Source organism: Mirounga angustirostris, unplaced genomic scaffold (assembly GCF_029215605.1).
Source record: "Mirounga angustirostris isolate CCGP_5_RB_7025 unplaced genomic scaffold, mMirAng1.0.hap1 SCAF_9, whole genome shotgun sequence".
Lineage (NCBI taxonomy): Eukaryota > Metazoa > Chordata > Mammalia > Carnivora > Phocidae > Mirounga > Mirounga angustirostris.
Window position 1 is genome coordinate 61,572,296 of NW_026991717.1, and position 13,086 is coordinate 61,585,381.

Sequence of the window (13,086 nt, forward strand, 5' to 3'; positions counted from 1 at the left end):
GACCCACTCTTGCCTCCTTCCCACAACTTCTCACCTCTGCCCTCTTCACTTCCCTCCACTGAGGTTTGTTCTTCCAGCCACTGTCTGAACCCCTGTGGCAGGCAAGCCTGACTCAGGGGAGACCTCAGAAAACTCGGGGGCTAGCTTGTCCTGTGCTGACACGGTCTTACCAGAGTGCGGAGGAGGGGGTGTTCCTGTTAGGTGTAAAAGCTCCAACTGCCCTGAAGAATCTGACACTGACCCTTATCCCCAGTACCTTCCCTGGCTAAGGATCACTGCCCTAAAGCCAAACGCAGCCTTGAGAAATCAGGGGGACGGGTTTGGGCAGAGCACTCACCATGTGGGTGAGCGTTGGGTGGCGTGGCCGTCGGTGAGCAGGCAGCTTGGGACGGGAGGGGCAGCCCCGTGGACAGGAGCGGCTTCCCTGCTCCTGCCAGGACTCTTTGGCCACCGTGGAGACCCTCCTGCAGAAGCACAAGGTGCTGGAGCGGGGCCTGGAGGCTCAGGCTGAAAAGATCAGTGCGCTGGAGGCCGCGGCCCGCAGCCTGCACCAGGGTGGGCACCCCGAGGCCCAGGGTGCCCTGGGCCGGTGCCAGGCCATGCTCCTGAGGTATGTCTGGCTCTGGGCCATGGGCGGGAGGGCCAAGCTCACCAGCCTTTTCCAGGGGCTGAGGTGAATGCCAAGGCCCCAGCACTCCTGCCCAGCCCAGCGTGTGGCCACCCGGGGGGATAAAAGGGAGTTTTACCAAGAAGCGTGTCCCGGGAAACTGAAGGAGGGAAGACCTCATGGAAGCACGGTGGCTAAGTGTCCTCGGCCTCCAGGGCCACCGTGTCCTGAGTTCCTGTGCTGCCCCCTCATGGTGGGACTAAGGGGAAATGCCTCACAGAGTCTCGGGTCTGGGGGGGGTGGGCGGTAACAATGCCTGCCTCTTAGGGTAGTGGGGAGGATTTAGAAGATACCCTGATGTCTCAGCATGGTGCCCGCCACTCAGGCAGGTTGGCACATTTCTCACGCTCGTTTAAATGAACCTGGCATGGCTTACGAGACTCCAGGCTCTGCGTTTTGTCCTCATAAAAGCCCATCTGGTTCAGCCACCTCATCCAGCTTCTCAGACTTTTAGAGCAAGGCAGAGTTGGCCAAAAGTCAGATCTCAGACTGGCGGGTGTCTCTGTCTTTCCCAGAGAGCCCACCGGGGTCCGCAGTGCTTGTCAGTCCGCGTGCAGACACTCCGGCAAGGGTAGGGCTGGGCCGTTCACTCCTACTCCTTGCACGTGGGACCCCACGTGGCTACCAGGAGGTCTTTGATTGACAGATGACAAATGTTGGTTTGCTGGTCTCTGTCAGCACCCTCCTCTCGTGACCCCCAATCACCTTAGGTGGTTTCTGGCAGGCCTGACTGCCCCCCGGGACAGTGCCACCCTGACCCCTCCCTTTGGGCTTCTGGCATCCTCTGCGGGGGGAGGGGTACACATTTCATCAAGCCTCGCGCCATCTCCAGCCCCCACACCCTTTGGTAGCCCCAGCAGAGGGAGACCAGAGTTTCCACTCAACACCGGCGTGGAGACTATACGGATGCGGGCAGAGTTAGACATCTGTTCCTATTTGTTTTTTAGATCACGTGCCTAATTACTCTTTCTGTGCCTATGGCAATGTATTTGATACATTGGTACAGAGAGCGGTACGCGCATACATAAATCAGTAGACGCACACACACAAGTACATACACGTTTGGGTGGGGACCCGCTCAAAGTTCTTCCTGATCGCAGTGCAGGATCCGGACGGTGGTTTGGACGCTGTGCTAGTTGGCTGGGGCGGCCCCGACCGAACCCCCCGGACGGGCGGCGTCAACGCCGGAGACGGATGTCCTCCCCATGCTGGAGGCCAGAAGTCCTCCATCCAGACGTTGGCCGGTGGTCTGTCCTGAGGCCCTCTCCTTGGCTTGCAGACAGCCATCCTCCTCTCGCTTCACAGGGTTGTCCCTGTGTGTGTGACACCTGACGTAGCGGGTTAGGGGGCGCCCTGAGGAGCTCATTTTAACTTAATTCTTTAAAACCCTGTCTTCAAATACGGTCACACTGTGACGTACTGGGAATGAGGACTTAGTGAAGAGGGGGAGTAGAGGGTCTCTCCGTTTCAAAGGGAACCCCAGATTCCAGGCATCCTGGTCCAGGAGAAGGGCCATGGGGGGCATGTGCACACAGCCCTGAGCAGCTCCAGGTCCAGGGAGGGGACCTGAGGACCCATGACACCCTCCTTCTGGCAGGAAAGAGGCCCTGGTAGAGCGAGCCAGCACCCGTCGCCGCCAGCTAGAGGAGCTCCGGCAGCTGCAGACTTTCCTGCAGGATTCCTCTGAGGTTCCCCTTGGGTTGGGGGGTGGGTAGTGGTTGTGGTGGGGAAGGAGCTGCTCTGGGGAGAGGCCCCCCTTCCTTGGGGCAGTCCAGAGGTTTGGGGGAAAGGGAGAGCCCAAGGCAGCAGAGCCTGGTCCTCCGCGTATGTGCAGGTGGCCATGTGGCTGAGGGAGAAGAAGTCGGTGGCCCTGGAAGAGGGATGGAGGGACCCCGCTGTGCTGCAGGCCCACTTGTGGAAGCAGCAGAGTCTCCAGGCCGAGCTAGACGCAAGTGTCCACCACCAACAAAGGCTGCAGATGGTGAGGCCCTGAGGGCCGTGGGAAGGGCCTGCAGGCCAGAGAGCAGGGGGAGACCCCGCAGAGCCCTGACGAGGGCTCTGATCCAGAGTCACAGATGGCCGACATTCATCGAGTGCTTTCTGTAGACAGGCATCATGCTAAGCACCCAAGGGTAGCGAGAAACAGTAGCTTTCCTGCAGCACCCTCTCCAAAACAAAGTGCCTTTTCAAGAATCCTAAAGATCATGTTTTGACGGGATAGTTTTTAAAGCCATCTAGGAAAGACATTAGGGGACAGAGAAGGCCACAGTGAGCGGTCCTGTGGGTAAAGGAGCCAAAGTGTAGCATCTTTTAAATTTATCCTCTCCCACCTACGAAGGGCAGGTCCTGGCCCCAGGCTGGCTCCGTCTAGTATAAAGTGTCCTGCTAAAAATGTTTGATGTTTTATCTCATTTAAACAAAATAACGGTTGTTCTCTCCATTCTATGGATAAGGAAAATGAGCTCTGAGAGGTTCAAGAATTTGCCCCGGGACACACAGCGAGCACACAGGCTGGGGGTGGAGCCAGCACAGGCCCCCTGGCACCAGCAGTCCTAAGTCCCTGCGGTGTCCCCATGTGGCTGTAGGAGGGGCAGAGGCTGCTGCAGGAGGGCCACCCGGCCTCAGAGAGCATCCGGGAGCGGCTGCGGGAGCTGGGAGAGCTCTGGGACGAGCTGTGGGCCAAGAGCCGGAGGGAGGCAGCCGCTCTGCAAGAGGCTTGCAAGGTGGGCTCTGTGCACCACGGAGCAGCTGGAGGGGGCGCTGGGCCTCTCCCCCTTGTGCCCACCTCCCATTCTGCCCCAGGCCCTGCATCTCCGGCAGAGCGTGGAGGAACTAGAGAGCTGGCTGGAGCCTGTGGAAGTCGAGCTGAGCGCCCCCATCGGGGACCCAGACCAGTCTGGGCTGGACGGGCTCCTGGGGGCACTGGGGGAGCTGGAGGCCGCCATGGACGGGCAGGCCAGGCGGGCATGGTGGCTGCTGGACCAGGCCCGGGTCCTTACAGGGGAAGGCCGCTGCCTTGCCCAAGACGTGGAGGACCAGGCCCAGCAGCTGCTTCGGAGGTAGAGCTGCCCCTGTGCATCCCGCCCGCCCCCTTCCTCCCTGCCCTCCAGCTTGTCTCCTCTGGGCTGTCCCCTCCCCCCACGGTGGGGGGCACTGAATGGGCGAGCGCTGGGTCACCGTCTGGCCCCAACACTGATGGCCATGGTCCCTGCCTGCCCCGTCCCCACCCTCCACCACTGCAGGTTTGAGAGCCTGCAGGAGTCCCTGCAGGAGCGCAGAGCTGCCCTGGAGGCCCGGAACCTGCTCTTGAAGTTCTTCAGGGATGTTGACGAAGAGATGGCGTGGGTGCAGGAGAAGCTGCCTCTGGCTACCGCCCAGGACTGCGGGCAGAGCCTGAGCACCATGCGACACCTGCAAGAGAAGCACCAGGTGTGGGCTCCCCCCCGCACCCCGAACTTCAGATTGAGCACAAGCCTCAGTCAGCCAGTGGTGCTGGGAGCTCTGTACCTCTGGGGGGCTTGGGGGGCACCCTGAGTTCTTCGTTGGCCATAAGGACAGGGAACTCTTCGGGGGCAAATCCATGGGATCCTGTAAGGCTTCCTGCACGACACTGGGGTCCCCTGAGGAAAGTCTTCCTCCGACTCCACAGAACCTGGAGAGCGAGCTGAGTAGCCACGAGGCTCTGACCCAGGCCGTGGTGGCCACGGGACACAAGCTGGCGCAGGCCGGGCACTTGGCAGCTGGCTCTGTGGCCGCCCGGGTGCAGCAGCTGGAGAGCGCCATGGGCTGCCTGCGGGCAGAGGCGTCGCGGAGGCGGCTGCAGCTACAGCAGGCTCAGGAGGCCCAGCAGTTCCTGACGGAGGTGAGGGGCTGAGGCGGAGCGCGGAGGGGCGGGGGCTGGGCGCGAGGAAACCCAGAGGGTAAGCAGGGCCTAGGCTCTGTGCGTCTCCTGTTCCCTCCAGTAAGTGGTCTTCTGCCCCCCCCGCCCCCTGCCCCCTGCCCCGAGCTCTTCCTTCTGCATGGCACCCAGAGCTCAGCCCCTCCCTGGGTTCGGTGTTATTTTGTTGTGTTGTTTCTTCTAAACCGGTGGTTCTCCGTCATTGCTTTTCATCAGAATGACCTGGAACCTTTAAGAAATGCAGATACTCCCATTCCATTCCAGACCAGATCAGAATCTTTAGGGCTGAGGGCCAGGCACAGGGAGCGTCAAAACTCTCGGCGCTTCCCGTGTGCAGCCAGGGTGCGAACCGCGACTCCAAAGCCCGAGGCCGGGCACTCCAGGCTGGGAGCCCTAGAGGCCATCACCCAGGGAGGACTCTCCTCTCTGCCACCCCAGCTCCTGGAGGCAGAGTCCTGGCTGGAAGAACGGGGCTGTGCCCTGGACGTCAAGGATGTGGGCCAGAGTGCCGAGGCCACACGCGCCTTTCTGCGGCGGCTGGAGGCCACCAGGAGAGACCTAGAGGCGTTCGGCATGCGAATTGAGAGGCTGCAGCAGACCGCGGCCCTCCTGGAGAGCAGGCAGAACCCAGAAAGGTGGGTGGGAGCCAGGCGCGCGCAGGGGGGCGCAGGGAGGCGCAGGGAGGCGCAGGGAGGGCTCTCCCTTCCGAGGCCCGCGAGGCCGCTCCGGCCTAGAGAAGAAGGGCTTCAGCGGGGTTGTCCTCCTTGCCACAGCACCAGGGCGCTGGGCCGGATGCGGGCGCTGAGGGAGGCCCATTCAGGGCTGCTGCAGAGGGCGGAAGGCAGGGGGCAAGGCCTGCGGGAACAGCTGCAGTGCCACCAGTTGGAACGGGAGGCCCTGCTCCTCGAAACCTGGCTGGCCAGCAGGGTGGCCACGGCTGAGTCCCAGGACCTCGGGCGGGACCTGGAGGCCGTCAAGGTGAGTCTCTCCCAAGCGAACCCGTGGCAGAGTGGATGGAGGCTGAGCCAGGGCAAGGGAGGTGTGTGCCTTTGGGCGAGAGGGAGGCGAGGGCGTGAGCTGAAGGGAAGAAGGTGGGCTCTGGGCAGATCCCCATGGTCCCAGAGCCAGAGCCGGGCAACGTCCGCTCCCGCCTCGTCCAGTACGGATGAGGGGACTGTCAGATGCTGCCAGGCCCTTCGCGAGCTGCAAGAGCTGCTGGACACCACCTCCGGAGTGACCCTCCCTGGCCCTCTATCCCCGCAGGTGCTGGAAGAGAAGTTTGATGCTTTCAGAAAGGAAGTTCAGAGCCTGGGGCAGGCCAAGGTGCAGGCCCTGAGGGAGCTGGCGGCCTCCCTGGAACGGACGGCCCCCAGGTGCTCTCCCCGGATTCAGGCGCAGAGGAGTCGCATCGAGGCCGCTTGGGAGAGGCTGGACAGGGCAATAAAAGCCCGCAGCCAGGTAAGTGCGCCCAGGCCAGGCCAGGAGCAGCCACGGGGCAGGAGCACCCGTGCCTTCTGCCTGGGTCAGGGACGAGCAGGCCCACCAGGGTGAGCGTGCGAGTGAGTATGAGCATGGGTGGGTATGCGTGTGCGGACGGAGGTGGCTGCCTCTGATTCCCAGCACTAAGCAGATGGGGACTCTCGAAATCTTGCACCTCTACCCCACCCCAGCCCTCTCCACCAGTTTGCTTTCCTGCCGGCAGTTCACACCTGGGAGAAACAGAAGGCAGGTCTGGCCAGCTTTCGAACCCCTCGAAACCTCCCCTAAATACAGGCCTCAGGTTTGAAGATACACACCGTGTTGATCTCTCCTCAACCATGCATACTTAACTGGCTCCCTCGCTGCGCCCCCTCCCTCTTCGAAGCTCCATGCCCTCAGTGGATGGGCTCCATGTTGCTCCCCGACCTGTGTTCTCAGCTGTAGCTGCTGGTTTCTATAAAAGCAGGCTGCCCCCCAAGCCCCCAACAGCCTGGGCAGCCTCCTGAGCTGGCCCGCCCGTCCTAGCCAGTCCTCCCAGAAACCAAACTCCTCCCTCACGTGGACCCATCCCCCGCTGCCTCAGAGCCTCCATTTCTGCCTTTCTTGTGATTTGTACACCAAAGGCCCTCTTGTCACAGAAGGCCCCCCGAGGCCTTACCCCTCATCAGTAACATCACACACTCATTGAGCACTTGCCACATCTAGGACATTCTCTGTACCTGGTGGTCATGAACGAGTCACTGAGCCCCGTGGTCTTGGTTATTTAAAGGGAGGTGGTCCACGAGGCCATGTCTCCAGGGAGAAAGGACCCTAAGAGTGAGCTCAGCCCAGAGCAGGCCTCCCCCTTCTCCCAGAGCCTGGCCACAGCCCGGGAGGTCCGTGGCTTTGAGCAGGCAGTGACCGAGCTCCAGGGCTGGATGCAGGAGAAGGCCACCCCGATGGTGAGAGACATCTGTGACCACAGCTTGTCCTCAGTGCAGACCTTACAGCGACAGCACAGGTGCCTGGAGGTGAGGGTGCCCCCAGTCTCCCTGCAGGTGGGGGTAGGGCCCCCCAGAGGGGAGAAGGGAAGGCCCTCCTAGCCTGGGAGTGCTTGCCCAGGTTGCGGAACAGAGTGGAGTTGGCTGGGGAAGTTCTGGGAAACAGGAGGCCCCCAGAGAGGACCAGGTGCTCCCGGAGTGAGGGGGGTGCATCAGGTTGCGGGGCGTGAGGCCTGATCGGGTATTCTGGTGGCAGCGGGACCTGGCAGCTGTGGAGAAGGAGGTGGCCCGGGTGCGGCTGGAGGCCTGCCGACTGGGCCGGCTACACCCCGTGGCCCGGGAGGGCCTGTGCCAGCAGCTGGCCAGGGTGGAGGAGGCCTGGGCCACCCTGAGTGAGAAGGCCCGGGAGCAGGGCTGGCAGCTGGAGCACGCGGCCCGGGGCCAGGCCTTCCTCGGCCGCTGTCGAGAACTGCTGTAGGTGGCATCCCGCCCTGGTATTGGCTCAGCGCTGCCCCCGCGGGGTGGGGGGTCACCGCAGCTCTTTGGGGAGCCAGACTCCCCTTCCCCGGGCACACCTCATGCCCTGCCGCCCGAGGCCGCTCTCAGCCCTGACGGCAGCTTCATCTCCCTACCCCCAGAGCATGGGCTCAGGAGAAGCAAGCTCTGGTTTCTTCCGGGGAGCTGGCTGGGGACGTGGTGGGGGCCAAGCGGCTCCTGGTGCAGCACGCGGAGCTGGGGCAAGAAATCAGGGAGCACTGCCTTCGAGCGCAGGACTTACAGCGGGAAGGGCAGCAGTTGGTAGACAGCGGCCACTTCATGTCCCCGGAGGTACGAGCACAAAGGGGATGGAGCCCAGCTTCCCAAGGCCTTGGAGCCCCTAGCAGAAAGCGAACCCCTCAGGAGAAGGCCCGCAAGGAGCAGAGAGAGAAGCAGAGAAGGGAGGGGGAGGGTCTGGGCCTTGCCCGGGCCCCTCCGCTGGGCCCTCCAGCCCCATCCTGCCTCGGTGCTTCTGCTCGAGCGTCTGACGCATAGCACCCCTTCCCACCAGGTGACAGGGTGTCTGCAGGAGCTAGAAGGGCGGCTGCAGGCACTCACAGAGGCCTGCGCCCTACGCCAGGAGCGCTGCAAGGAGAACTGGGGCCTGCAGCAGCTGCAGCAGGAGCTGGACCGGGCCGAGGCCTGGCTGGCCTCCCGGGAGGCTCTACTGCTCGACCCCAGCTGTGGGGTGAGCCCAGCCCCCCGCCGCCACGAGCCAGCTGCACCGACTGGCAGCCGCAGCCAAGGGCGGGCCCTGCGGTCCCTGGGCTCCCTGACCCGCTAAACCGGGTTGTGGACCGGGGGCGGGGGGGGGGGGGCGGCGGCTCTCGGCACCCCTTGGAGCTGGGCCTCACCCCCCTGGCTTTTCCCCAGCACACTGTGTCCGATGTGGAGTTGCTGCTCTGCAGACACCAGGACTTCGAGAAGTTGCTGGCAGCCCAGGCAGAGAAGTTTGCCCAACTGCAGAGGAAGGCGGGGGTGAGAGGAGGCTGGGCGAGGGTATGCCAGCAGCAAGGGGCCTGAGGGCTGGGGTGGGAGCAGTCTGAGCATGGAGCCGCCCCAGGGCACTGAGCCCACATCCGACCCCTCAGGAAAACCCTGTTCTTTGCCTGGCCAGCTGCAGGGCCCCATCACCCCACCCCCGCATCCAGGTAGGCTGGAGCCCCACTGTGGACTAGGATGAGGGGGAAGCCTCTTAAGCAAGCTGAAGCGGGAAGAGATGAAGACCCCTGAGAAGACAGGGATGCTCTCAAGGGGGAAGGCATTTGGGGAGGAGAAGCTGGGGCATGGAGCCCTGACCTGGCTCACCTTACTCCCCTCGCCAAGGTGGAACAGAAGCTGCCACAACAGGGGCCAGGGCTGAACCCCAGGAGTGCTGGCCATGCGCTCATCGCCCTCCAGCAGAGGCCCCTTGGAAGCTGGGGGCCCGGAGTACAGCTGGCTGAGACAAGGGACCTGCAGCCAGGTGTCCCCGTCGGGCCGCACATACCCCCTGCCACCATTGTCTCTCTGGAGCCTGCAGCCCGGCAGCAGGAGCCCAGTGGGGTCGGGGCCGCGGGGGTGAGGCCCAGACCCTGGACCCAGCAGTGAGCCCCGGGGGGTGGGCACTGGGCAGAAGAGCCGAGAGTCCTCAGGAATGAAGTGGTCAGAGAGGGGTGGATTCCTAGCCCACCTTTCAGAGGGGGCCTGTCCTCTGTTGCTGGATGTTTCCTGGGCCCCATCTTGCCCCTTCAGGATGCAAAGGGTGCCCCCACCGCGGAGGGGTTTTTGGAGCTCTGGCCGCAGCTCCCGCCTGCAGGGAGGCAGGGAGGCATGAGGAGGCTCCTTCTCCAGGCTGCTCTCCCCCGCAGAACCAGAGGGCTCAGAGGGGCCGTCAGGGCCTGGCATCCTGACGTGATGGTGGATAACCCCCTCCCCCCCATTCTTAAGACCATTTCATTCTTTTTTCTTTATTATTTAAGCAATCTCTACACCCAGCGTGGGGCTCAAACTCAACCCCGAGGTCGAGATCGGGGTGTCTCACACCCTACCGACTGAGCCAGCCTGGCGCCCCAGGACAGTTTCATTCTTAAGCTGCCTCACAGCTGCTGCCCCCACCCGCGCTTGAGCGGAAGCACCGAGGCAGGATGGGGCTGGAGGGCCCAGCGGAGGGGCCCGGGCAAGGCCCAGACCCTCCCCCTCCCTTCTCTGCTTCTCTCTCTGCTCCTTGCGGGCCTTCTCCTGAGGGGTTCGCTTTCTGCTAGGGGCTCCAAGGCCTTGGGAAGCTGGGCTCCATCCCCCCTCTTCCTCCTCTTGCTGGTTTCCCGGCACAGCCTTCCCTGGCTCCCTCTTCCCCGTGGACTTGGCCTGGGAGCCTCTGGAGACACACGGGCGATCGCGAGGATGGGCTGCAGCCTCCCCTCCACGCCCAGCTGGTGCAGCCTCCCTGCCTTCTCTCCACAGCCCTGCTCGAGCCCCTGGGATGGCTGCCACGGGACCCTGGGGAGCAGCTCCCTGAGCCTCTCCTGGGACGAGAGGAGGGCAGCAGAGGTACTGGGCAGTGGAATGTGGGGGAGGCAGAGGACAGGCCCACGGGGAAGAGCGGACATGGCACTGGTGACCCCTCTCATCTCTTCTCAGGATATGGCCCCAATGGCCACCCTTGACCTCGGAGGAGCCCAGTGTGAGAGGCCGGGGAACCAGCATGGCAGGAAACATGCTTTCTCCTTAAGGTGAGGGCCAGGTGGGGAGGGAGACAGTGGCCCCAGAACATGACCTGACCCAGCCGGCATGGCCTCCCAAGAGCAGCAGGGGGCTGGAGGCACAGGGGCCCACGGGTGTGGGAAGCCAAGAGTTTTGACCGCCGGCTCTGTGGGTGGCAGGCTGAGCGGCGGGGTGGAGACCCTGCGTGCGGCACCTTCGGAAGGGCAGGCTGAGAGCTGGCATCGAGCCCTGAGCAGCGCGACTGGTAAGCACCAGGGGCACCTGGGGAGGGACTTGGGGTAGAGTACCTGGCCCCCAACTAGTACCTCTCTAGCCTGAGAGGTAAGTGGGACTTAGTGTCTTCTCAGTTTAAGGCCCAGAAAGGGTAACCCACTTGCCAAAGATCACAGCGCTAATTAGTACCAGAGGGAGGGCCGGGCTTGCCCCCCTGGCTGCCCCTTGGCCCTGTTCTGCCCCCTTTGGAATCTGCCTCTCTGACTTCCCTGCATGCTCCTAGGCTTTGTTCTGTGACCCCGGGATCTTCTCTAACCTTCCACTCCTCAAAAAGCTCTGAATGCACTGCCCTTGGGGTATCTTGTGGACAGTGGCCAAACCCAGTTATATCAGGAAGGATGCCTGGAGAGCACCCCTGCCCCAGAAGTCTGTCATCAGTATGGTCAGATAGGCTCCACCCAGAGACAGTGATATTCAGGTCATGTCCTCAGGCTGCTGTGAGCCCCAGGTGGGAGTCCCTTCTTGTTCCTCCCAGTCTCTCGGGGTTCCTGGCTTCTTTCCTCACACTCTCTGGTCCCCTGGGAGCGGAGTCTGTCCTTCCAGAATCCCAAGGGGATCTTGAGTGTCTTCAGGATCTTCTCCAGACTAAGCCTCTCTTAGCCCATCTGCATTCAGCCTTCTAGGAGGCAGGGGTGCGCTGGGGGACCTGCCCGAGTGCTGGGCCCGCACTGCGCACCACGTGGGCAAGGCTTGGTGCGTACCACAGCCTCCTGGAGCAGGCACATCAGTCTGTTTGGGCTGCTTTTAACAAAACTATCACAGACTGGGTGGGTAACATTTATTTCTTACAGCTCTAGAGACTGGGAAGTCCATCAAGGCGCCACCAGATTGGGGGTCTGGTAAGAGTCTTCTTCTGGGTCGTGAGTGGTGCCCTCTCACTGTGTCCTCACTTGGTGGAAGGGGCCAGGTTGTTCTCTGGGGTTTTTGTAAGGGCTCCACCCTCATCACCTCATCACCTCCCAGTGCCGTCCCCTTGGTATTAGGATTTCCACAGAGGGATTTGGGGATAGACACGAACATGCAGGGAGGCTGCCGGCTGCAGAGGGCCTACCACCGGGGCCAGCGCTGACCACTGTTCTTTTGCTCTGCAGCCCACAGTCTGAGCCTGGAGCTCCCAGCCAGACCCGTGGGCTTCCCAGCTGCACATGCTGCTGAGAGAGTGCCCAGCACCGCCAGCCCGCTCAGGTAGGGCCCGTGGCTATGTGGGCAGGTGGGAGTCCTGAGCCCCATAACTGGCACAGCTGCTGCCCTCTCAAGCCTGAGATCTGGAGACTCAGCCCTAAGCTGCTAGGGTATGGACTAACCCCCGTATTTGAGACCCTCAGCAATAGAAAATCCTAGCACCCACCCCATCGGGTACAAAGCTCTGCTCAGAGTCCAGGCCCTGAGGTTCCCTCTCCCCACAGATTCCATGGCTGTCCCCCGACTTCCTCACTGAGGGAGACGCCCGTGAGTGCCGACGGCCAGCCACAACCCTTGGGGTTCCTACAGGCTGCGGGCCCTGCCCCAGCACCTGCCCACGGCTCCCACTGCCTTTCCTGCCCCAGCCAGGCCCAAGGTAAGGACGGCCCAGGCGCCCACACAGCGCTCACTCCTCGGCCTCCTCTTCCAGTCCGACAGAAGACAGGGCCGGCCTGCCCTCGGCCGCCTCTCCTGCTCTCCCCTGCTCCGACGGGAAAGGGGAGCCTTACTGTCCTAGAGCAGGCCAGCAGTCAGGCGGTCACCCGCCCACACCGACTCTCGCAGAGACAGACACCCTGGGTCAGGCCCAAGGAGCACCCGGGAGGGCGGCCATGGCTGTGGTCTCTGGCAGCTACGCAAGCCCGCTCCCGCAGGGCCCATGGGCTCCATTTGAGAATTCAGATAACATGGTGCTGAATGAATAGGCCTTGTCCTGGATGGTGGCTTCTACGGCTCCCAGGGCCTCCCTTGTTTCCGCTGTGACACTGGCCCATGCCCAGGGCAGGGCCCAAGCATCAGGGGGCCAGAGCAGAGGGGGAGTTCTGAGCGACAGAGAACCCATTCTCTCCCATCCACCCTCCACACACTACGGTCCGTCCTGCAGCTGCCTGTCAGCTCTCGGTATCTACCTCCCCCAGCAAGTTAGGAGGTGGGATGTTTTAAGGGAGGCCAGGCCCTAAGTTCACTCTGCCTCCCTGTTACCCCAACAGGTCTGGGCCCTGAAGCAAACCCTGAGGTGGCAGCAAACCTCAGGGCTACAAACAAGGACAACCTCTAGAGGACCAGCATGGGACTCTGCTACCAGGACCAAAGTCTGGAATGGACGGTTCCTTGTTAAGAGGCAGCCCTCGCCAAGATCACAGCTTGCTGTCGTAGGCCATGCGCGCTTGTCCCCATGGCTCCTCTGATCGCAGGTGTGGCCACCCCTACTGTGGGATAGGAAGCAGCCGTCTGGGGGGGGGGTGTGGGGACAGGGGTGCTGGCTGCCACTGCCTGTGAGTCTGTCCCCTGCACAGGGCGAGGGCTCTAGCAGGGTAGACGGGACCTGTTCGCTAGTTCTGTAGGGGACCAGTCCTTGTTCTGTGTGC

At 62.7% G+C, this 13,086-nt stretch overlaps 1 protein-coding gene across 1 annotated transcript in view; it reads left to right on the forward strand.

Annotated features, from left to right (window-relative positions):
- Positions 1 to 12,776, forward strand: part of SPTBN5 (spectrin beta, non-erythrocytic 5) — a 44,984-nt gene extending 32,208 nt beyond the window's left edge. The window contains exons 45-68 of the mRNA XM_064571741.1: positions 438 to 610; positions 2,265 to 2,355; positions 2,502 to 2,648; positions 3,253 to 3,390; positions 3,470 to 3,726; positions 3,910 to 4,096; positions 4,317 to 4,529; positions 5,004 to 5,200; positions 5,339 to 5,543; positions 5,829 to 6,023; positions 6,899 to 7,054; positions 7,281 to 7,498; positions 7,663 to 7,852; positions 8,073 to 8,249; positions 8,435 to 8,539; positions 8,888 to 9,028; positions 9,296 to 9,363; positions 10,000 to 10,090; positions 10,181 to 10,272; positions 10,423 to 10,508; positions 11,329 to 11,376; positions 11,629 to 11,722; positions 11,944 to 12,248; positions 12,709 to 12,776. Coding sequence (XP_064427811.1) covers positions 438 to 610; positions 2,265 to 2,355; positions 2,502 to 2,648; positions 3,253 to 3,390; positions 3,470 to 3,726; positions 3,910 to 4,096; positions 4,317 to 4,529; positions 5,004 to 5,200; positions 5,339 to 5,543; positions 5,829 to 6,023; positions 6,899 to 7,054; positions 7,281 to 7,498; positions 7,663 to 7,852; positions 8,073 to 8,249; positions 8,435 to 8,539; positions 8,888 to 9,028; positions 9,296 to 9,363; positions 10,000 to 10,090; positions 10,181 to 10,272; positions 10,423 to 10,508; positions 11,329 to 11,376; positions 11,629 to 11,722; positions 11,944 to 12,248; positions 12,709 to 12,776 — 3,642 coding nt within the window. The remainder of the gene's footprint in view (positions 1 to 437; positions 611 to 2,264; positions 2,356 to 2,501; positions 2,649 to 3,252; positions 3,391 to 3,469; positions 3,727 to 3,909; positions 4,097 to 4,316; positions 4,530 to 5,003; positions 5,201 to 5,338; positions 5,544 to 5,828; positions 6,024 to 6,898; positions 7,055 to 7,280; positions 7,499 to 7,662; positions 7,853 to 8,072; positions 8,250 to 8,434; positions 8,540 to 8,887; positions 9,029 to 9,295; positions 9,364 to 9,999; positions 10,091 to 10,180; positions 10,273 to 10,422; positions 10,509 to 11,328; positions 11,377 to 11,628; positions 11,723 to 11,943; positions 12,249 to 12,708) is intronic.
- The last annotated feature ends 310 nt before the right edge of the window (positions 12,777 to 13,086 follow it).